The 24,357-nt window shown below is 50.0% G+C and overlaps 1 protein-coding gene across 3 annotated transcripts in view; it reads left to right on the top strand.

The window, feature by feature from the left end:
* The first annotated feature begins 5,203 nt into the window (after positions 1-5,203).
* The window catches only part of DLG5 (discs large MAGUK scaffold protein 5), a 115,134-nt gene continuing 95,980 nt past the window's right edge, over positions 5,204-24,357 (top strand). For 2 of the 3 annotated variants that reach the window (XM_019745959.3, XM_019745957.3), the window contains exon 1: positions 5,204-5,731. In XM_019745959.3, coding sequence (XP_019601518.2) covers positions 5,428-5,731 — 304 coding nt within the window. In that variant the 5' untranslated portion in view covers positions 5,204-5,427. The remainder of the gene's footprint in view (positions 5,732-24,357) is intronic. The other variant, XM_088792087.1, reaches the window with a different exon arrangement.

The raw sequence follows: 24,357 nt of genomic DNA, 5'->3' as shown, positions 1-24,357 counted from the left end.
ACTGTAATGAGATCAAGGAGCCGAGACAGCCAGACCTTTTGAGAGGAGGTTGGTAAGGCACGTCTGGCTTCTTAAAGCAGGTAGCATCTAAGTCAAACGGTGGAGAGTGGTCTCTGAAGCCAAAGGTTTACTTGTCCTGGCAGGACTGTGTTTGCAGAAAGCTAGAGAGGGGCTGTGCCCCAGGACTCTATTTGCTTTGATGTTTTTAGCTGGGCATGGATTTCTGACCAGAGGCATCTTTAGCAGGGTCTGGTGGACCCAGCTTGTATGCAGGGCAAGGCAGGCGAGGCTGGGGATCCTGGTGCTTAGCCTCCAAGAGGCAAGGACTTTGCAGTGTGTGAAGGTTGGGCACCAGCGTTGAACTCCCAACCTGCCCCCATGTCCTAGGGCACCTGAGTTTGTGAAGCTCTCTCCCTTTGCTTCTGAAGCCACTCCTTTTTCAGGTGCCCTCTTCCCCATCTTTCCACTTATAGCAGGTATTATTTTTGAAATGGGGCCTCAGTGCAAAACTCTTTAGTTCATTTGTTCATATGTTCACTTGAACGAATTACAAAATATTAGTTGAGCACCTAACACATGCCAGGTGCCTGCTAGGGGGATAGAGCAGAGAAGAAGGTAGAAGGGACCCCTGCTCACCACTGTCTGAATACCAGTGAGATGGAAGTCTTTCAGCAGGCGTCCACAACCTTTATTCAGGAACCTGGAAACCTCTACTCCAAACCTGCTGCTCCACGCTGTGGGGGAGTCTTCCCTCTCAGACGGATTAGAGTGGAAGCCACAAGAACAGTGACAACGACCATTGATCAAGCACCAATTACTTTAATACACTCATTGATATCCCTATTTTATAGATGAGGAAACTGAGGCACAGAGAGGTTTACCCAATATCACTCAGCTAACGAGTCGCAAAGCCAATATTTCAACCAGGTATTCTGACTGCAGAAGCTGCCTGCTCACGCACTGTATTAGAGGGTCTGTCTGCCTGCCAGATACCAGGCATTATGCTGGGGCTTTGTGCAAGTGCTGGCATTGGATTCTCCTAACAACCCCAGCAAGGGTGATGTTTATTCCCAATTTAGAGATGCAGAAATATAGGCCCAGGACAGTTCAGTGCTTAACCCCGGGATACACAGCCCGTGACTATCAGCCTTGGGGATCTGAGCTCACATCTGTCCAACTCCAAAGTGATTTTCCTTTAGAAGGGAGGGAGGTGAGGAGAGAAGAGGAATGAAGAGTCAGCAATGGGGAGAAAGGAGCCTGTGAGGAGGAGAGGTTAGAAAACAAGACGTTCTCAGGATGGGGTGGCAGAGCAGAGCTGACGCTGGAGGAGGTGTGAAGAAGAGGCTTGTGGTCGCAGCAGGAGGTTAATGCAGAAAGAGCAGTTTTCTGTGCAGAGTTGTTTAGAAGCTGGACTGCAAATCTCCAACCAAGGAGTGAGCAGCTATGAACCTGTGGTGGTCCTTGTGTCAGGCAGTGGTGCTTTCCTGAGGAGATGGGAGAGGGAAGGGGGCCTCTGAGCATGAGGAGACCCCAGCCTCTTTGTTGACAAAGGGGAGGGAGGCCTGAGCCAGAGCAGAGGGAGACCGTGTGTGTGTGTGTGTGTGTGTGTGCGCGCGCGCGCGCGCGCGCGTGTCTATGGTGGGTGCCGGGATTGTATCTAGAGAATACATGGGAGGGCTGTACTCAAGGAGGAGAGACCCTTTTTTTCTAAGATCAGAAGCAGGAAAGGTGGGTAAAGTTATAGAGAAATTCTTAGGCAGTAGAAGAGGTAAAAGGTGATTTGTAAAACGGGGTGCCTATCTTTGTCCTCCATACTTCCCCTCTGTGATGAGACTGTAATAGTTTCCTGGGGCTACCAGAACAAGTCACCACAAACTGGGGGACTTCAATGAGCAGAAATTTACTAGTCACAGTTCTGGAGGCCTGAAGTCCGAAACCTGAAGGTTGCAGGGTTGGTTCCTTTTGAAGGCTCTGAGGGAGAATCTGTTCCAGGCCTCTCTCCTAGCTTCTGGTGGCAATAACTGGCATTCCTTGGCTTGTAGATGCATCATCCAACCTCTGCCTCCATCTTCACATGGTGTTCTCCTCTGCATGTGTGCCTGTGTCCAAATTCCCCTGTTCTTATACTAAGACCACCACTCATTGGATTAGGGCCTAGCATAATCCAGCATGACCTCATTTTAACTTGATTACCTCTGCAAAGGTTTTATTTCCAAATAAGGTCAAATTCACAGGTATTGGGAGTTAGGATTTCAACATATCTTCTGGGGGGTGAGGGACACAATTCAACCCAGAACAGGGCAGAAAGGAGATAGTGTGTGGAAAGATGCCCTGAAGAGTATGAAATGCTACAGAAATACAAGCTCATACCAAGATCACTGTCTAAAGGAATCCTAAAGTTGAATCTATTTACAAAGTAAACTGTTTCCTCCAGAATTTATGTTTTGCATAAAACCCCAAAGTTTCCAGTAAAGCGTTTGTTGAAAGAAGTATCTATCACTGCACAGCCCCTGGAAGAAAGCAATCTTAGCAAACGGACTTCCTTACAGATTGCTTCCCAGGGAAGGCTTCCAGGGACCAAACACACATGTTCCCCACCTTCCTTTTAGGGGTTTGTGGGGACAGACTCCCAGAGAGCAGTTTCCAGGCTCTCGGCCGCACGTGGAAAGGTGCTGGCGTGGGTAGTAGATGGCCATCAGCTGTAATCAGATGGCCATCCGCTGTGGCTGGGTGGCCATCAGCTGTTACCCATTACCGGTTAGCCATTAGCCACTAATATAACTGCCGTGGCTACACTAGGGGGTTGTTGGTTAGCAGAGAAGTGGACGGCAGATTGCAGCTCCTGCTTCCTGTGTCTCCAACCCAGCTGCCAGCGAGAATATAGTGGTATGACTCCCCTATCCATGGCTCCGTTGGTGTTCCTTTTTGGCCTCACCATATCCTGTGTTCTCGTGCAGGGAGCGGGACCAGAGTCCCTGCATGACAGGGTTACTGGAAGACAGTGCCTCCCACCTGCCCCTCCTGTCTCAGGCACCCATTGGGTGGGGACTTACTGTTGGTTCTAACCATAAACCAAATTAGTCTCAATTCCTCAGCCCCCAACCCCCTTTCACTTTCCTCTCGCCCCCTAGATTTCTAGTTAATTCAGCTAAGAACAGATGTCCAGATATGTCCTAGAGGGTGTATGCCTTTGTGGATGATTTAGGCTCTGTAGCTGCTGTAATGGAAGTGGTGGCAGGAAGAGGGAGCCATCTCTGGGGGGCAGGAAGGGGACAAACAAGCTACAGAGCCTGTCTGAACCACTGGCACTATGCAAAATCCAGTCTTTCCTTGTTCTAGAACCTTGCTCAGCCATTGAAACCCAGACTTTCTGAGCAGGGAGGCTTCTTAAAATGGTTCAGTTCCGCCATTTTGGAGTCCATTTGGGGTCATGGAGGCCTTAAAGGGTTTGATCCACATTACGGATCTCCATCCTAGAGAAACACGTGTGTCCACAAAATAGTTCAGATCATTTCAAAAGCTTCACTGACACCCTCAAGCTTAGTCACGAACACAAGGCTAATGACCCCTGATTGAGTACACTCTCTCCACCGGTTTCCTGAGAAAACTGAGATCAACCAGGGTAACTGATTTGCTCCCACATTGTGTAGCTACTTAAAGGGAATCCCAAAGCTGAAGTGTAAATTGTGGTACTCTTGTTCTAACCACTATATATAGAGTTTGTTTCCATTAAATAAAAGCAACTCCTCCCCGTTAAGGAAGCAGAATCTGGAAGCAGAACTTTGCTTTTGGAAGCAGAAGAATAAATGATGAGGGTGGCTATGATGGTGTTAAAAGAAGCACCTGTGGCCAGTGTTTGTAAGTGAGATTTAGCCATTCCAACACAGACTTGGCGATGGCCCTGGGATCCTACTCGGCACTAGTGCAGTGGGGTTACTGAGAGCAATCAGTTGGGATTCCAGCTTTTAAGACCTTGTCCTGCAGTGGGAAGTGGCACGTGTCTACAAAGGGCTGTGACTGAAGACAGAAGGTATTCTTGGACTCAGAGCAGGACCATAGATTCTCGCTCAGAGAATCAGGGAAGCAAGATTTCTGTAGCCCATTGATTTGCCTCCTTCTGAGACAAACTAGAATCTGGGGGTGACATCTATGACATCTAGCAGGGAGCGCACCTTTGTTGCCTAAAAGATCAGCGGCTCTACAGCAGATCCTCACCACCCTCTTCCTCGTTCAGGAACACATTCCTTCCTCTTCCCAACATCCAAATCCCTTTAGACTTTGGGGAACAACCCATCTCAAATGGGGGTAAGGAGAAAGATCCTGATTAACCAAAATTCAGGGGATTATATTGGGAAAGTCTCCATAAGAGCTCCTTGGAGTGGGGACATCTCACATTTAGGGGAGGTCTTAATTTGGAGATGTCCAAGTTTAGGGGGAGCTCTCTTGCCCTCAGTTGTCTCCAGGCTTTATTTTGGGGTTTTTGGAGATCCTGATTGGGAGATCCTGGATTGTGAGCAGGCCTTTCTTTGAGGGGCTTGAGCGCTGGCCATGAGCTCGGCTGTAGGGGCTGGGGGTTCGGTCCGCTTCCTGTGGGGCCTCTAAATCCGTGGCCTTCACCCCGGATTGCCCCTGGGCCCGGAGGACTGGGATAGCAAAAGAGCGCGGTGTCCAGCCTCCCCGCCCCCATCCCCTGGGGAGGCTGGGACCCCTACTCCCCTCGCACATTCCCTTCCCCTGGGGAGGCTGGGACCCCTACTCCCCTCGCACATTCCCTTGCGGTTGGCTGTCTGGGGTTCGGAGGGGCACCCGGAGAGGGGGAAGGGAGAGGGAGAGGAGGGGAGAGGGCGTAGGGCCGGGCCGGGGACGGCGGGGCTCGGGGCACGGGTGGGGGCCGCGGGGCCCGGGTGAGCTGGGCCGGGGTGCACGGACCCGGCCAAGCCGGGCTTGAACCGTCGGGGGCCTGGCTAACGCGGTCCGGGCCACTTGCCCCTCGGAGTGTGCTGGGCGGCGCGGGGGCGGGGGTATCGGGGCGAGTTTCCTCCGCGGGCGGTGCGCGGAGGGGGAGGGGGAGCATGCCGGCTGGAGCCGGGCCTCGGGGCGCGCCCCGGCAGCCGTCCCCACCTCCGCCTCCTCCTTCTCCTCCTCGGTCTCCTCCTCCTCCTCCTCCTCCTCCTCCTCCTCCTCCTCCTCCTCCTCCTCCTCCAGTCCCGCCGCCGCCGCAGCCAACATGGCTGCGCTCCTGAGCCCGGGAGGCGGCCGCTGCTGAGCGCCGCCCGCCGCCCGGGCCCCCAGCCCGCCCAGGCCCCCGGCCCATGGCCCCCGCCGCCCCCCGGCTCCCGGCGCGCTAGGGCTGCAGCCAGGGGCTCGCCGCCGCGGGGCCACTCGGGAGCCCGGGAGCCGTCCGGCGGGGCGGGGCGGCCCGCCACCATGGAACCCCAGCGCCGGGAGCTGCTCGCCCAGTGTCAGCAGAGCCTGGCCCAGGCCATGACGGAGGTGGAGGCCGTGCTCGGACTGCTCGAGGCCGCGGGAGCACTGAGTCCCGGCGAGCGGCGGCAGCTTGACGAGGAGGCGGGAGGCACCAAGGCGGAGCTGCTGCTTAAGCTGCTCCTGGCCAAGGAGCGGGACCACTTCCAGGACCTGCGGGCGGCGCTGGAGAAGACGCAGCCTCACCTGCTGCCCATTCTCTACCTGAACGGCGTCGTCGGGCCGCCGCAGCCCGCCGAGGGCGCCGGTGAGTGTCGGACCTCCGCCCCGGCCTCTCAACCTGCCATCCACCACTTCTCTCTCCTGTTCTCCGAGGGGGAACTCGGGAGGGCCACTCTTCTACCTGGCGCTGGCCGCAGGGACAACCTTTCCTCCTTTAGTCCGCCTGGGGAGGGGGAGATGCGCGGATGCCTACTTCACACCTACTCCCCCAGTCCCGCCGTCGCTGTGAACAATGCCAGGCACTGCAGGCCCTGACTCTCCCAGGTGCCATGGCAGCAGGGTCCTCTTGAGACCACCAGGTCCAACCAGGTCCAGCCCCTGGACCACCTCTGAGGGATGTCCGTTAGTCCCTTTTCTAAGGCACTTCACCATCCACCCGTCCTTTGAGAGCCCCTGCTAGCCTTTAATCAGTGATACAACCTATAAGAATGGAACCTGGGCCAGGTCTGGTACTCTTGAATTTTCGTCCTTGTCACCCAGTTTCAGGACCACCAGTGCCTTTTCACTTTCAGGCTCTCTTAGCTATGTGTGCCTTGAACTCAATCTCTTTGCTCGCCCAGACTTGTGGTTGATTATGCACAATGCCTGCTAGGTTTCTTTGGAAACTGTGGGCCTGGAAAAGTTGGGGAAGTTGCATTGCACCATGGGAAAATCCTAGTAGTGGTTGCTGGAGCTCAGATCCCTCCCTGAAGGTGCTGAGCTGTGTGAAGAGGGAAGGTTGGTGGCTGGTTCCCTTGGGGGGTTGGTGTCAGATTTGTGAGTTTTCCAGCATGGGGGTTACTCCTGGGAGTTTGTGACAAGTAGTAGGCTTGGACTGGCCTGGTTGGGGAGTGTGGAAGCCAGTCTTTTAGATAAGGAACCTGAGGAAGAAATAGCACTGAGGAAGGAAGAGAACCGGCATTAATTAGGCACCTACTGTTGTGGCAGGAGCTCTGGTTTATCATGTTTAATTGTTACTAGTCTGTGAGCTGTTATTCTTACTTTGCCAGGAGAAAACTCCGGCTTGGAGTGGTTAATGCTCAAAGTATTGAGCACCAGGAGTTTTCAGTTATACCCTACTGTTGTATTTAACATGTTTGGAGCCAGGAATCAGCAAGAGCCACTGTTTCTGTGTTGTCCTTATTTTAAGAGTGAATGGAGAGGGCTGACAGACTGCCTTTAGCAACCTGTAGGCCAAAGGCTGATGAGATCTGTTTATATGGCTGTTAAAAGTCTCAGTTATTAAGGAATGATTTTTATAAGCTGTTCCTGGTAACAGCTCGGATGTATATTGGCCGTCTCAACCGCACTTTTTATAGTGAAGGGAACTGACATACAGAGAGACTAAACTGCTGGCCACACAGCACATCATTTTATTGGTGGTTCTTTTGTCTCCACTTTGGGTTTCTGACTCTCTGGCATTTACACCCCTCAAACCTGCATTCTGTCCCCTAATTATGATCATATATCTGAATTGCTGGGCAAACCCAGTCCACTCCTGGGATGGTGCTTTTGAAGATGCAAAGAAGGGCTGTCAGATGTGGCCATGAGGATAAAGACAAAGGGAAATCTCATCAGGGTAATTTTTTTCTTTTTCATTGCTTTTATCTTTGTATTCATTTATCTGTCTTTGAAGGAGGAGGTTTATCAAGGAAGCACAGAAGTTAGAGTGCAGACTCAAGTGTGTGTTGAGATGTGTTTGAATCAGCGCTAGCTTTAATATCTGGAATAGATGGACGAATTACCATGAATTATTTTCTCTCTTTTTCCATGCCTGGTGGAGAAGATGGGGCCTCACATGGCTGAAGTTCTAGGAGCCGGTCCCATCCTCTGAGGAAGGGATGGAATAGAGTTTGGATTTTATCCCCATGGGCAGTGATTTCAGTCCCTCGTTTTACCACAGTGCAGAGTTCTGTAGCCTTGCAGAGGGTCATGACAACCTCAGAAAAATAATTTTCGAGGGGAAGTTAAGTTTATTTTAGTTAATACTTTAGAAAAAATTAGGATAGCATTTGGTATGGCAAGATACCATCTAGGGCTTTTGGGGGAGAGGGGTGACGTAGTGTGCAAGTAAACAGTAGACTGTTGGGATCTTTGTAAAGGATGATTTACTGTGTCCTGGTTTTCCAATTTTTTTTTTTTTTTTTAGCCAGGGAGCCCTTCTCATGGGGCAAAGCTTAGAGCGTAAAAGAGCTGCCCTGGTTGAAGGGATGGAAGCACCCATCTCATTCCCCTGGGAGCCAAAGCAGGGAAACCCAGCACTGCATCCTGCTCCTGCCTCCTGCTTTCCCCAGTACCTTCCACTCTGCTCGCAGGTCCACAGTTCTGCCTGTAAGTTGGTCTTAGTGCAAGGCTCTTGTGGGATCCTGAGAGAGGAACCATTTGGCTTCCTAAAGATCCATAGCATCAATGGGAGGCCCCTTTGTCACCATCTCTACATCAGAGGTGTTCCCGTCACCCGGTTATGGGCTTCCTTGGTGGGTCCACAATGCCCATCCCCTGCCTGGTACTTGTGTGCTGTGGGAGTTTCCTGGGGTCCCACGATGTCTGGCAGCTGTCCACATGGGGCCTGGAACTGGGAGGGAGCTGGCCTAGGTATAACTGGCCTAGGGGAGCACACCAAACCCATCTGTTTTGCTCATGTTCAGTTAGAGCCCCAGACATGTATAACCCACCATGTGTAGGCCTGGGGTATGAAGGTGGCTATGAAAATACAGTAGGATTTTATTTTGGGGCTGGGCGACTCCTGTATCAGGATTGATAGCACATTGCTGTTCAGCATTTTGTATCTTACCACGTGTTTTAATATCACTGAATTCTATGGCAACCCCAGTGGGATGAGTTGTGTCTGTCCTGCGTTATGCTGGGTTCGGTGCCCCCCACCTGTGAGGTGTGAAGACAGGCCAGAAATAGGGCAGGAAGAAGCTGGAATGAGGTAAAATGCAGTGCTCCCGATTCCGTGTTGGGGTGCTTTTTCCTGTTACCAGATGAGGCCCTCCCACTACCATGTCAGGCCATTTCCTGCATTGGGAACTCTGTGGCGTTATGTAGCCTTTGCTGGTCCCTGTGCACGGAGCTGTAAGGAAGACGTGATGTCCTCTGTCCCTGCTAGTGGTAGAGATAGAACTGTGTTTCCCTTTGAGGGGCCCAGGTCTCTAAGGGTTCTTTCTGCAATTGTACCAGGATCTTGTTTTTTCCCTCGGGACCCACACAGTCCTTTGTTTTTTCTCTTTGATTCTCTGACTAGTCACTAACATCTGGGTTTTCTCAGTGAAGATCCTCGACTGCCTGCACCTGGCCTTGAACCTCGGTGACTCCATCTGTGAGATGGGCGAAGGGTGCACCGCCGCCTGCCTCAGCCACGGGGAGGGCAGAATGTGATGGGGAGGCCTGGAGTGCCTGGTCCTGTGCTCAGTCCAGGGGGGACAGGGTGTAGACAGAGACAGGGGTGCGTAGGATGTAATTCCAGCCCACAGCTTGCTGCCTAGTTGGGGGAATGGGACACTCAGGAGAGGGACGTTATGAGACAGATCAATTGAATGATACAAATACAAGCGGGCTTTTTCTGCCTTTTAAAACTATACTACAAGCTTTCTGCAAATACTCTCATCCACCCCTAGGGGCTCTAATTACCAAACCTTTTACCCCAGGCCTCTCTTGTGGGGCAGAAGTGGCAGGGCTTGGTGATTGTCCCCTGGCCTAGTGTGTGCTCAGAGCTGAATGTTTCCTTCTCTTCCTTCCCTTCTATGCCTCCTCTTCAGTTTCCTGTCGAGCTGGCTGACTTAGCTTCACCAGAGTTAAGAGAATGGAGATGGCAGTGTCTGCTGGAGACGCTGAGGGTGGATTCGTGGAGGGACTGGGGCTTGAGCTGGGTGTTGAAGGGGCACTTTGAACACGCAGCGGGAGAGGAAGAGGACGTTCTGGGCTGTAGACACAAGAGCAGAGGCCTAGCCACGAGATGGGCTGTGTGTTTTCAGGTTGCAGAAATTAGACCAGCCTGAGTGGAGCGGGGTATCGGCCTTGGCTCTGGGTGGATGGGGGTGCAGAGGTAATCTGGGGGACCAGGATGGCTAGGCTGAGAGAGGGCTTTGGACGTCTCTGAGAATTTAGGCATTGTACACTTGTTAGAAGTTAAAGGTGGAGGAAGTTTTTTTTAAAGGAATAACCCTGCCAGGCTTTTCCAGCAGCAGGAGTGCAGTTGGCTATTGATAGTCAGGTGTGGACTATTTATTATTCATTAGAGGTTACCTGGGCCTTTTGTTCTCTCCCTACTCTCTTTGGGTACCAGCCACCTTTTCTGCATCCACTCTGGAGGGTCAGCAGGGACAGCGACATAAGTACAAGCTCCAATGATTATAGTTTTTCTTTTGGTTCTTTTAATTGTGTTATTTGAGAGGAAGTAATGGAGGAACTTGAAAGTAATAGTTGAGAAGAGTTTTTTAAGAGAAAGGCAGATTTTATTTCTATCCCTCTATACCGTGTTTCCCCGAAAATAAGACCTAGCCAGACAATCAGCTCTAATGCGTCTTTTGGAGCAAAATTTAATATAAGACCCGGTCTTATATTATATTATACCCAGTATTATAGTATAGTATATTATATTATATTATATTATATTATATTATATTATATTAGACCCGGTCTTATATTATACCCAGGATTATATAAGACCGGGTCTTATATTAATTTTTGCTCCAAAAGACACATTAGAGCTGATTGTCCGGCTAGGTCTTATTTTCGGGGAAACACGGTATATTACTTCAGGGTGCCTTTATTGCAAGTGACAGAAACTTAGACTGTATTAGGCAGAAAAAAGAAATTTATTATATAATATTCTAAAACCTTGGCATGGGATTGGGGAAACTGGCCTTTGGATAGTTGATCCTGAATGCTGCAGTCTTTTCTCTTGGGCCTCTGGCTTCCATCTTCATAGCTCCTTACCAAAGAAGAAAGAGAGCCCTATCCAATTAGCCCAGGCAGAGAAATCTCGTGGAGGATTCTGTTTGGCCAGACTAGGGGTCACGTGTCCATGTGAGGACCAATCACTGGCTAGGGGACTAAGATCGGCTCAGCAGTGGACCCAACCAATAGGTTTGGGTGATGGAATGCTGTGATTGAGGCCCCATACCAGTACCATATGGTTCTTTAGAGTGGGAAGAAGCAGTTTTCCAAAAGAAGAAGAGCAGGAAGGATGTTGTGCAGGTAAAACAGCAGGTGCAGGTCCATGGCATGTGGTCTCATCTTTGTGTGATGAGGCGAGTTAGCAGGCAAGGTCATTGCTAGCGTGGGGTTGTGGGGAGAGGTGGGCGGGCTTCACTAGGTTTTATACCTCGAGCAAGGCAGTTAACCTTTCTGAGCTTATCTCCTCTACAAAATATTCTACAAAATAATTAAAATAACTACTTCACTATGCCATTGGATAATTAGCGGTAAGAAAAAAGGAGGGTTTGTTAGTATGGTGAGCAGTGCAGCCTGTAACCAGCTTTAGGACCAGAAATCTGGGATTCTTCCGATATTTCTGAGGGTTATGTGAGAAATCCTTGTACACTATGTTGAACAGATGTCAGGGTTGCTTTAACTGTAGCTGTGGGTCACCGAGGGTAGAATGTAATCTCCACGAGCTAAATTCCCTATTATATTTCTAAGGCCTAGAATAGAGCCTGGCCCAAGATAGGTGTTCAGTAAATTTCTATTGTGGGTATGACTAGTCAGCTGTGTGTAGAATGAGTGCTGTGACCCTGCGTAAGCCCCAATCTTCAGAAATACGTGCAGATTTCCTCAGTGGTGACTTCACAGTGACAGAAGGCTGTGGGAGTACAGGAAGGCTAGCGCGAATCCCAGATGCACACACGGATGTCACCACCCACAGTATGTCTGTGATGGAGGCAGGTGGTATGACATTGGTGTCTGAAGTTCTCAAGGTCACTCATCAGGTACTGGCATTGTGGGACTGGCTGCCAGCAGCCGTGTGGAGCGCCCACATTGCCTTTGATAGGATTGGAGAGCCCTTCCGTTTTCGCATTTAGAATTTGAATGTCAGCTTGGTGTCCTCAAAAGAGTCTTGGATGGGGATCTGCTCCTAACTGTGCAACATCTTGACATTGGATGAGCTTCTTAATGACCTGGGGCTTAGCTTCTTGTTTTCCCCAGTACAACAGTAAAACTAGAAGTTTAGCATTGACCATGGACTTGCTCAGTCCTGTGGGATTCTCAGCACTTCCAAGGTGGCATTAGCTCCACAGAGTCTTGGTGATGGGTTGGGCTAGATTTCTGAGGCTGCTTCCAGCTCTCTACCATGATTACTGTTTTCTCAGTGAGTGTCAGTGTTGAGTGAGTTTTAATACTCTGGCTTCCTATTTCTTGAAAAAGTAGCAACGGAGGAGAAATCTTTTATCTTAGTTTTTTTTTTTTGTTCTACCTCATTCCAACCCCTTAGACATTCTTCGGGCCAGTGTAAAGGGGCTTTTCAGTTATTTCCTGGAACTTTGGGAAGATGTGAGCCACAGAAATAGTGGATGTAGAACAAGAGGGCTGAGCTGCTTCTCAGTCTGTGCAGCAGGGATGCTGAGTGTCTTCAGAGAAGAGTGTTAAGTTGGATTGAGTTGGGGGGATATTGCATCTTTTTTCACCTTTTATGTGGGGCAGATTGCATATCTCTGAATTGTGTGTCTGTATTGATTTTTTTGAGACAGAGTTCCATGAAAGTGCTTCAGAAACCTTTTGAACTAAACAGAGATGTTTGGAATATTCCATGTTAGTCATTCAACTTTAAACCGTTGATGGATAATTGTGAATGACGGTTGACCTTGACGTTCATTTCACACTAAAGGCCATAACCCCTTTGCTTTCAGTTTGTTTGTTTTTTTTAAATTGTGGTAAAATATGCACAGCATAACATTTACTATTTGGACCATTTATTTAAATTGTGCCAGTATATATATAACATGAAGTCTATTATTTTAATAATTTTTAAGTGTACAGTTCAGTGGCATTAAATACATTCGCATTGTTGTGCCGCCATCACCACCATCCCTCTCCAGAACTCTTTCATCTTATAAAACGGAAACTCTACACCTATTCAAGGACAACTCCTCATTCCCCCCTTCACCCAGCCCCTGGCAACCGCTCTTCTATTTTCTGTCTCTGTGAATTTGACTACTCTAGGTACCTCATGTAAATGGAATCATATATTATTTGTCTTTTTGTGTCTGGCTTATTTCACTTAGCACAGTGTCATCAAGGTTCATCCATATTGTAGCATGTGTCTGGATTTTCTTCTTTTTTAAGGTCGAATGATATTCCATTGCGTATATAGACCACATTTGGTTTCTCCATTCATCTGTCAGTGGACACTTGGGTTCCTTCCGCCTCTTGGCTATTGTGGATAATGCTGCTATATACGCTCCAAATATCTTTTGCAGACCCTGCTTTCAGCTCTTTTGGGTATATATCCAGGGGTGGAATTACGGATCATGAGGCAATTCCATGTTTAATTTTTTTGAGGATCTGCTACATTGTTTGTTTTAAGTTTTAATTAAGGAAATCCATACTGTTCACAGTACCTTGGCTCAGGGGTGAATGGCCTGACTGGAGTCCTCGTTCCAACATTTTCTTTCCTTTTTCTTCTAAAAATTGTGTATTTTCCCCCCCAACCTAGTTTGGAAAGTCTCAGGACAGTTCTTTGGACTTTAAAGAAAGATGTAATTTCAGTAGTCCTCTATAACTCTTCTGAGGCCAGCAGTTACTAACCATAGACTCCCAGCAGCATTCATATCTGGCAGCCAAGGGATGTTCACACATTTCCTTTGTGTTTCCAGTACTAATATCTCCATTCCCAAAGGCCTGGAAGTATGTTAGTTATTTCTGCTTTGTAGACACTTCCTCTTTATCCCATTCAGGGTTGGTTTGGTTTTTCAGTCTTGCATCCAGGGTAACTGGCTATCAAGATTTTCTTTCAAAAGGCTTAGATCAGCATTTCCCAAGGAAACATTTAAACACTGGTTTGGTGGGATGTCAGTGGTGTTACTTGATAAAAGGGTTCTGTGGTCAAAAGCATTTGACCAGGGCTCATTTGAGCAGGTCACACGGGTTTCTCTTCTGGGAGCCTCTCGAGAGCACTAATAAGCCAGTGTGCATTGGGACTTCGCTGGGGTGGGTTCACTGTGTAGCGTTTCCCAAACTGATTTGACCACAAAATCCTTTTCCATTGAGCATTTTGCGACACTGGTGTCTTGAGAAATGCACTTTTGGGAAACTTCAGCATTAGGGCCTGGACTAGAACATCAATGTATACCATTGTTTTTTTGAATTTTCCCCCAGTTCTCTCACTTGGGGAACTAAAACCTTACACTTTCCCATTCTTTGAAATTCCCGTATCTGCTAACGTAGGCACGTGTGATTCTGGGACCAGAGTTTTTTGAGATGTGTCGGTGATTTAGATGTGTAGAAGATTTTGGAGCCAATATATTTCTTTGGTTGTTTGGTCTTGCATAGGGTATATGGCCTCTCTGAGCCTCAGTTTCCTCAGTGTTGCTTCACAAGAATGAAGTGTGGTTTTGTGATGGTTGTTCTTTGAGATGGTTAAACCTCTTGTGGTCTTCACTAGGACCGGACTGTACTTAGGTCCACAGGTGGGATTTCTGGGGGCGCCTCAGGAGTCACCTGCCATGGTGGTTGGGTGACTGCAGGTTTGGGACTGTTAACTGTTGGACAAGCCTTTCCTGAGCCCCAGGGAGGTCCTGGGCTGGGGAGCAGGAAGGTGGTCTCTGCCCTGAGAGTATTAAGTTACTTCTGGGAAGATGGGTGACACAGATCATTGGTGTGTTTGGAGCCAGGGAGCGAGTCCTCACGACGAGAGAGAGCTGAGTGTCATGAACCCAGTCTTGTGGAACCCTACAGTTTAGGATTTAATTCTTGGCTCTTCCATCTTAAGCTGTGTGACCTCAGCAAATTGCTTAACCTCTCTGGGCTTTCTCTTTCCTTTTCCGTAAAAGGGCTAATAGTATTCTCCTAGGCCTTTGGCGAGGATTGAGGTGACTTATGTGAGACGAGGGCAAGCTGCGCCCACCACCACTACTGTTGGGGGTGGCCTGCCCTTGAGTGGAGCCCATCCCCTGCCTGTCCTTGGAATCAGGAGGTGTCACAGGGCACAGGCCATTCCCGGAGTTAGAGAGATGCCCAAGGGAGAGTCCAGAGTTTGCTTGGACTCACAGCCCTGGGGCTGCTGAGAACACACTTTCAGTGCTTGGGGCCTGGAGCCCGCAGTTGAAGGAGGCCATTGCCTTGAGCTGTGAGGATTTTGGCTCCAAAAGGACCTTGAGAAGAGTTTGTTTTGGAGGAAAGGAGACATAGCGGTGCTTGGAAGCCTGTTTTCAGATGGACACCGGCAGATGATGAGACCCAATGCACTTTGATCCCATAAAGCGGAACATGGGCTGACTGGCGGAAGATACTGACCGAGAGGATGGAGCTGGACTTAAGCAAAGACCTTTCTTTCTTCCTCCCTCCCTTCTTTCCTTTTAAACTTCACGGTATAAAGTGCTCACACGTGCAGAAATGGAGAGGCTACTATAACAAACACCCAGGTCTCCCAACAACTTTTGTTTTCTGTAGTATTTTAAAACAAATCTCAGACAGCCGATCACATCCCCCATAAATACTTAAGGAAGTGTCTCTAAGAGATAAGACCTTTTTAAAAAATCATACCCAGCAGAGCATTTTTCCAAGCAACCATATTAAGAATAACGTCTTAATGTCGTTTCATACCCAGTCGCTGCTCAGTTTTCCTTGTGTCAGAAATGTCTTTTTATAGCTGGTTTGTTCAAATCAGGATTTTAATAAGATCCACATGTTGCGTTTAGCTGATGTCGCCCTCTGAGTCTCTTGTCTAACCTCTAACTGCTCCCCTTCCCTGGGTCTTTTGTTGATGGAAGAACTTGTTTTAATGGTCGGTGTCATCAGCTATGCAGTGGACTGTTCCAGGTGGTGACATTCCTTCCCTGACAGTCCGCATGGACACTGGGTGAGCACGGGGGGTTGGGTACTCGGGGAATGGGCTGTGGATCTGACCGCACGCCTCTCCGGCTTCAGTTTCCTCACAGGGCGGTTGCAAACAATGAAATGAAATAACATTTTTGCAATGTAAATATCCTTGACGATTTATTTATTTATTTTTGCTGTGGGACCCTTTGCATTAACTGGACTCTCACAGGAAAGCCAGATGTGTAAAATAGAGGTGCCGTGTGGAGGCTTGGACCTTGTCCCATTTCCACGTGGCTTCCCCTGGGCACCTCCGCAGGGTTTTCCAGGGTTCCACAGAACATAGTTTTAAAACCACTGGCTTCGATGCTTCTTTTGTATGATGTTCCCCATGCTGAGAGAGAGAGGAGTCCCCCAAAAGCCTCACCTTGCTTTGCCTGAACGGAGTGGGTTGGTGAGTCCCAGGTGGACATGGGCTGCCATTGGTGGCAGCTGTGTTTCCATGATACACTCTTCTCTTTGTCTGCTTCCTCTGTTTACCTTTGTAGCTTTCTTTCAGGATGAGCCAGGCTCTCAAAAATGACAAATGACCACAATGTGGCCAATAAAAAAATCCTACTCTCTGCTATGATATGGGAAGGAGCAAGTACAACACATCAGATGGTCCCTTGCAGTGGGAAGTGGTTACCTTTTTTTGAAAAAGTATTTTTTTTTTTTTAAATGTCACTAGCGGGCCCTGCACCTACATTGCATAAGAAAACTGTTAGCCGTTGATGTATCAGCAAGCCCCTGCCACCGTGCAGCTCACGGGGGGGTCTGTTGAGCAGCTGAGTGGGAAGCAGTGCCGGCGGGGACAGCCACCTGCCGCTCGGTGCTGCTGCCTTGTTGGCCGTCTCGAGCCGCCGTGTGCTTTCTCTGCCCACAGTGTTTTTCCAGGCGTGTCTCTCAGGCAGCTCTCAGGCCTCTGTGTGAGTCAACCTCAGGTTACTTGTCTGAATGGTACCTGTCTGACTCCTTCAGATGGCCCGGGACCCCAAACAAATCTTCTCGGGCATCTTTTGACCATTGTGACTCTGCTGTGCAAAAGTGGTGGAAATGTGCCTCGCCAGTGGTGAGGGATGTGCTAACAAAGAAGAAACTGGATTTTTATATGTTGATGTACGCAGCCATACTTTAAAAATGTTTAGTGACCTTTTCAATACTCATGAGAACCTCTGTTCTTACTCGGGGTAACCTCTCTTTCTTCTCATGTGGGCAGAACTTCCATTTCCTGTTTATATTTTTTAAGCAGCTTACGATTGTTGAGTGTCACGGCTGGAAGGGATCTTCAAGACCATTTGCCCAAACTGCCCATTTTACAAATGAGAAACAGCAGTCCAGAGACACAAAGGAACCCCACCGGGGTCTCACTGCACGCCACTGGCAGGGCTGGACACAGGAGCCAGGGCTCCTTCCATGGCACCACTGCCAGCACCAGGCTGGGCGGGGAGTCTCCGGAGCTTCGGCTGGTTTTTCCTGATCTGGGCCTGGCTTTGCAGACACCAGCCTTCCCAGTGAGGCTGAGCCAGTGCCACGGCGTTGTAGTTCAGGGAGCTGTGCTACAGCTTTCATTCCTCACCACTGAAAACAGTGTTTTGTCCGTCCATGTCATTGGTGTTTCTGCTCTTACAGATGGGCAGACTAGGCCAAGAGATGTTTGTCATCTTGCTCAGGGCCACCAGCCGCTGAGAGGCTGGGCAGGTTTTGGAGTCCTTGGCAGTTTCTTTATAAAGACTGCATTTGTTCTGTGTTCCGAGCCAGCCTGTGAAGGTCCCCGTGGAGATGTGTGTGTCCTGAGCCTTGGACACCTTCCCTTTCTCATCACAGTATCCATTCAATAGATATTTTCTGAGCACCTGTCACCCAGGGAGGACTGTTTGGATGCAGACATAGGACGTGACGTCTGAATTTAACGCTGAGTCAGATAATGGGTCTGATGTTGGCAGGACATGCCTCCTTGTCTCATTCTTTTTGTGACACAGCAAAAAACTTCCAGGGCTGATTGCTATGGCTTCTTACTGCTTAGTCACAGGACAGAGTTCAAGCAGGAAAATGACGCCACTGAGCCTCCTGTCTCAGAGGAAAAGCCTTAAATAAAGATAAGAGGGTAAAGGCCTCCGGACACAGAGTTGGGGCCCACCCCCATGGCCAACCTCAGTGGGAACTGGATCCAGGAAAAAGCAAGAAAGTAAACAAAACCCAAATGTGCTGGTTCTGGGTCCTTTTCCTGAGAAAAAAAAAAAGCTGAACCTGAGGCAACTTAGAATGTAGGGGCTGTGTGTGTGAGAATGTGTATGCCTGTCTATTCCCCTAACTCATTTCTGATAGAAGGTGGCAGACCACCTTTATAAATCATCATATTTTCTCCCCATTTTATGAGTCCAGGGAGAGGGAACAAAACAGTGTCTAGCTGTTCTTCTGTCGGTGGGAAGTTGTGGAATTTCACGTAAGCTCGTTCTTCTGCTCTCAACCGCCCTCATATTAAGGCTTATCATGAAAACTCAGTGGAGTGGATCACAGCATCTCCTTGCATGTAGTCACACGGCCTTGAAGGTGGAGCCCAGACAGACTCGGACCCAGGTTTTCGCCATCCATCCATCCGTCTGTCCACACATGCATCGTCCATCCAGCATAGACCTGGCCAATGGCTGTTAAGTGCTCAGTGAGTAGGTAGAGATGAGAAGGAATTAGCATCACCCACGACCAACACCAGAGACCCATACCAAACACCCTGACTTGGATTTGTCCTTCCAGCTGGAATGTGTATCCTAGTGCTCATCAAAACTTTTTCATTTTTGGTTGCTCTATTCTGCCAGAAAGTAATCAGCCTAGCTTATTGACTTCCTGCTCCTCACCTTCCATTCTGTGGTTTATAGCAAATGGCCAGTGTTTTTGTTTGCAGAAATCTGTAAGATTCTCAGAGGGGAGAAAAGAAGATAGTGCTTGCCCACCAGGAGTTTATTGTCTCATTGGAGAGCCCAGACCTGAAGGGTCAGGTGTCCAGCAGTACAGATCAGACAGCAGATGAAGCACCCAAAGGAGAGTGTACAGAGAGCTGGGTGCAGGCAGACGGCTGGGAGCTGGATGGATGCTGGAGGGGGCAAGGAAGAGGGCAGCCCTGGTGAAGGCAGTGCACAGAGCAAGGGAGGAGACTTGTGAGCGGATCCATTGTTTGAAGAGTGGGTCGTTATGGGAATGCCAGGCTTCTGCTGGCAGCAAGCATTCGGCAGGTACTGGGAAAAGGAGGCCAGACTAACTAGGCCCTGGGAGGCACAGGGCAGGCCTGACCCTGCGATTGGCTCTCTGTGAGGCTGTTTTTGAGCCTGGGGCTGGAGAGAGGAATGCGTGCAGAGTTGGCATGGCGTAGAAGGGTGGTCTGTGGAATGTGGGGGTGGGCGCTGCAGTCAGAGGAGGGTGGAGTGAGGGGGTGGAGGCCCACCGGCCTTTGCAGAATTTCCAGAGGTGTCTGATTGGCTTTCTGTGAGCTCCAAGATGGTTTGGAAAGTCATCTTTTTCTTAAGTTGCAAGTCGGAGCATTGCAGCTGGGCTGTTTAGGAACCAGAGTCCATGAATCGTCTGGGGAGCTAGAGACCAGTTCCCATCCGCTGGCCTTCTCTTTGTGGAGGAGAAGGGAGTGGTTAAGGAGTAAGGCGGCTGCTGGATGGACGGGGCTGAGTGAGTCCAGCTGTGTCCCCATGACCAACTCACAGAGTCTCTCTAAGCCCAATGCTTGTCTCTTTGACGGGGTCTGTGACAGCACCTCCTGCCCCAAGCTCCTGTGAGAGGAGGCGGGTCGTGCAGGGAAGTGGTCACGTGGGCAGCTGCGTGCTGTGCCGGTGGCAGGTGCTTCTATTGCACAGGATGCTTTGCCTGTTATTTTTGTATTTATTTTCTCATTTGATCTCATCGGCAACCTTTGGGGGGATCCTTACTCTACCTTACTAGTGAAGGAATAAGTGGGGGAGGCCAGGTCACTTGGGAGTCAGTTTAGTAGAGTGGTTAAGAGCCTTATCTGAGCCAAGTATCAGGTTTAGATCCTGGATCTGCTACTTACTGTGTGACCCTGGGCAAGTTACTTTCCATCTCTGTGCCTCCGTTTCCTCATCTGTGAAATGAGGATGATAAGAGGACCTTGTATTATAAGGGTTAAAGGAGCCACTATTGTAGGGTTTAGAGCAGTGCCCGGCACACAGCAAGCACTATGTAAGCATAAGCTGTTATTGGTACTGTTAGTGTACCCCGGTCCCATGGCTGTTTAAGTGCCATCTTAAACTCAGACTTCCAGGGCAGGTTGGTTGGTGGGCTCCCCCACTCTCTCCCACACTCAGGGTGTGGTCTGCCTATCAGTGCTGAGCTGCAAGCTATGGTTCCGGGTCTGTGATAAGGTTAGCACAGATTGCGAGCAAGCGTTTAGCAACCTTTAGAGTAATTTGACCTTGCTGGGACTCATTGAACAGGTATAGACTGCTTCAGGTGCTGTCAGATCACATGGGAGTCACATGTGCTATGAGCTGTGAGTAATAGTCATCAGGTAGTAGGACCGTGTGATTGCACACAAAGTGGAGTGGCATGAGAGCACCGCTGTGTTGCCACCGGCCCTGCACAATGGGCCTTCCTGGGAGGCGCCTCTGCCTCCCGGAGTGGGGAGCAGTTGGGACCCACGGCATTTTGCAAGCCAGTGCGTGATGCATGATGTTCGTGCTGTAGCAGTTTGTGACAATTGAAGGTAGAGAGGTCTCCTGACAGAGATTTTTATTAATGAGCAATTGTTTCCATTCAGCTCCACTGATGCTTATTGTGGCAAATGCCTTTCTTGCTGTTCTCCTAGCGGGCGTGGCTCTGGCAGGTTTGGTAAGAATCCACAATGAGCTCTATCCCTTTGTACCTCTGAGGCTGGCGGAAACTAGAAAGCTAGATGATGTCAGTGGACAGTGGGGTGTGGGGATTCAGGAAGTCACCCCTTCTGGTGCAGCCGCGCTGCAGCCCCGGGCAGGGTTCCTGCAAAGCCCTGAGCCTGCGCGACAGCCTGACCCCCCAGGCTTGTATGCAGGCCCTTCAGGGGACAGGTCCCTGGAGCTTTACTGCTCCATCCCTGGGAGAGCTGAGGGGTGCACTGGTGGACATGAGCCGGCAGTCCTCCACAGCGTTTCTGTGACTGATGACACCCCCCACACACACACGTACACACGCACACACACGCGCACACACACGGTGGCATGGATCGTAAAGCATAGAGCTCAGTGAACAAGTAAGTACAGTGAGATGGGAAATGCAGTGCTGGAATGTGCATTACTACAAAACAATATCCATTTTGCAAGAACACAAAGAAAAGCATTAACACAAAAGAATGGTTACCTATGGGTTTGGGGGAGGAGAATGGAAAGAGGAATGGAAGTAAAAGGAAAGAAAGAAAACGCGAGAAGGAGGAAAGAAACATCACTTTCCTGCCCTGCTGCTGTCTTTGAGGAAAGGCCTCTTGGGTCTTGGCTGCACTCGATCCCTCCGTTTCTGGTATCTCCCAGCTGAGCTGGCAACCTCAGGCAGGTTGTTCACCCAAAAATGGCCTCAGTACAGAGTTACTGGCCAGTGAAGTCACCACTGGGGCGGGGCAGCTGTTCATGGAACAATTGACTCAGTGGGGACACAGGTGTTTTTAAAATAAGCATCTAGGAAGAATTTGTGAATAGCACTTGACTTAAACGTGACATTGTTTCTTGGCCGTAATGGGAAAGTATGGGTGGTCATCCTTTGAGTCAGCTAATTAAAAAAACAAAACGAAACAAAAAAAAGTAGCACTGTTCCCGTGTGTTTATCGAGCTTACGACGCCATGGACGGCAAACCGTATCATGGAAACAGGAGGTTTTAATTTCAGGAAGATAGAATCCTGTTCACGACAGGGAATAACTTCTTAATTGCCAGAAACTACTGCTCTAGGGAATGAGCTGCTGAAAGTACTCAGGGGGAACTCGGCAGGAAAGGGTCCTTCTGTCACGTTCATGGTTGCATGGTTCCTATTGGCAATCCGTCCGTTCTAACTGAACTGGGCTTCAAACTGTGGGTCTGATGCTTGTAATTAAAACAAAGAAGTTACTTGGTTTTAAAAATGTTTTGTAATTAGCCCTATTGACGGTAGAGCATTTAGAAAAGGTAGATAATCAAAAGGAATAAATTACAGGTAACTTCCTCACTGGAGATAACCACTACACTTTTTTTTTTTTTTTTGAAGGAATAAAAAGGAATTATTTTTAGTGGGTGCCCAGTATTGCCCCAGCAAGATGCATGTCCCCAGTTCCCCTTTCTGGAGATTTAGAGATTTGCCGTTTTTCAGCATAAATCATGCTGCAGGAATACCCTCATGCGTAGATCTCTGCACCTCAGGATAAATTCCTGGAAGTGGTGACATTGGATCAAAGGGTGTGGATGTTTTGAGGGCTGTTGATGCAAACTGCCAAGCTGATGGTGTGGATCCTGAGTCACTCCTGGATTTCTCCAGGTGTGGTGTTTGGACCGGCTTCTTCAGAATCCCCTGGGAAGTTTCTGAAAAATGACGGTTCCTGGGCCGCACCCTGGGTCTCATGAAACAGAGCCTGAGGGTGGGTGGTCTTGGCAGCTGCATTTCCCCCCAGCGCCCGGGAGGCCCTTCTCAGTGCAGCATCCGAGCCTGCCCCAGGAAGGGAAGCTGAGGAGCTCGCCTGTCCTGTCCCCCTCAGGAGAATTTGACGTTCCTCTGGGTCAGGGAGGCAGGAGAGCGAGAAGAGCACCGTGTGGGACCTCCATGTGGGCACTGTTATCTGTACAGTGGGATTCTCAGAGTGGTGGTGACGCGCTGAAAGTGTCCCTGTATGAAGGCGTAGGTGACTGTTTCTCTCACTGATGCCACCAGGTGAGAGGGATGGGTCTCACTGGGCTGGGCCAGACCTGGGAAGGGAGCTGTGGGAAAAGTGGGTCAGGACAGAGAGCTCATCTTTCCGCCTCTTCCCCAAGGGGACCTGGGCTGATAAACTGTTGGAGCAGGGTGCTGTCCGCCAAGGCCGCCTCCGGGTCCTGGCGTCTCTCTGTCCAGGTCAGCAGCGAGGAGCTGCTGCTGCCCCTGGATGGCGGCTCCCTGTGTCCCGGAGTGAGCGTCCTGGCCTGGGGCTGAGCCCTGTTTGGCCTCCCCCAGTGCTGGGACGGACTGGAGCAGGCCCTGAGGTCCCTCGCCAGCAGGGTGGCTCCCACAGGCCACTGCTGCCTTTCCAGCTTCAGCATGTGGCTGTGCTACGTCCTGGCGCTGGCGTTGGGAGTCCTGGTGGGGTTGTTGAGGGGCACCCAGCCAAGGATGAACTACTTGCCAGGTGTAACCTCCAGGAGGCCACTCTAGATGGGCTGGTTACCAGCTGTCCCTGCAAAGCTCGAGTCCACCTCTGACTGCTTTGTTTCCTGGTCGGTAAGTCTAGAAGGGAGATCATTCATTCACTTGTTCAAGCAAAGAGACTGAGCTGCGGTGGTGACAAGATGAATGATCTGCATTAGGGAGCAGACGGCAGGGCCACTGGCTCGGACACCGGTAAGTTGTGCTCTCGTGTGGGGAGAGACAACATGCCTTTGAAGCACATCCAAGGAAGGGGTTGGTTCTGTCCTGTGGGAGGGAGAGTCGTTGGGCTGAGGGTGGCTTCACGGAGAAGGTAGGGCTTTGAGGCTTGAGCAGAAGTTGTCAGGTGATGGGCACAGGGAGAGAAGACTGAGGAAGAGCAGTGAGGCAGGAAGGAGCCAGGCATGCAGGGTGACCACGGGCATGGTGGTGACAGGACGGTGGCCTCGTCGGGGGGGAGCAGGAGACAGGGCCTGGGCTGTGGGCCTGGCCTCCGGCGCAGCTTCCGGAACTCCTGAGCTGCGTGGCTTAGGCAAGGCGCTTCGTATTTCGGGGCTGCAGCTTCTCCCCTGTGAGATGTGGTAATAAGACCAACCTTAGAGGGAGTTATTAAAGGGTGTAACACATACAAAGTGTGTAGCTGAGAACGTTGCACAAAATCAGATGCTCAATAAATGTTTCCTTTCAGTGCTGAGGTGAGACTGTTTGACTTTGTCCTTAAAGGTCATAGGGAGCCATGGAAGGTTATAGAGCACAGGATTAACGAGATTGTATCTATTGCTTGGGTGTTTGTGTGGTTTTGGTTGTCTGGTGGAGGATACTTTGGGGATCTAGGGTGGTGAGGCTAGAGACATGGGCCAAGCCCAGGAGGGGTGAGAAGATTCCTCCCCCGTCATGGTCCCTTGCTGTATGTCTTGTTCTCCACTTTTGGTGGGCCTCTGGGATGCCCTGAGCTATGGGCAGAGGTTTTGGGTGGAGAGACTAGAGTTTGAAATGTGTCCCCAATAAGCCAGCTACCTCTAAGGAAGGCCGCAGAACTGGACACTTGCTGAGCGCAAGTCTGGTCGTAAGAAAGTGGGGTGATTGTCATGAGAGGGGGAGGAGGCTGGGCCAGAGCCCGTGGCAGCAGACCATGACAGCAGTGGTGTGGTCTGATGGTAGACATTTACAACCACTCACGGCCTGTGTCAGGGAGCTTACACGGACATCTCATGGGTCATCCCAGAAACCCAAAGATAAGAGGTTACTGTCCTCATTTTACAGATGAGGGAACTGAGGCACAAAGATTTTACAGATGAGGGAA

The sequence above is a fragment of the Rhinolophus sinicus genome, chromosome 15 (genome assembly GCF_057876585.1).
Source record: "Rhinolophus sinicus isolate RSI-liver-muscle chromosome 15, RSI-T2T, whole genome shotgun sequence".
Taxonomy (NCBI): domain Eukaryota; kingdom Metazoa; phylum Chordata; class Mammalia; order Chiroptera; family Rhinolophidae; genus Rhinolophus; species Rhinolophus sinicus.
The sequence above is the reverse complement of the archived record's forward strand: the minus strand, read 5'-3'. Positions and strand labels throughout refer to the sequence as shown.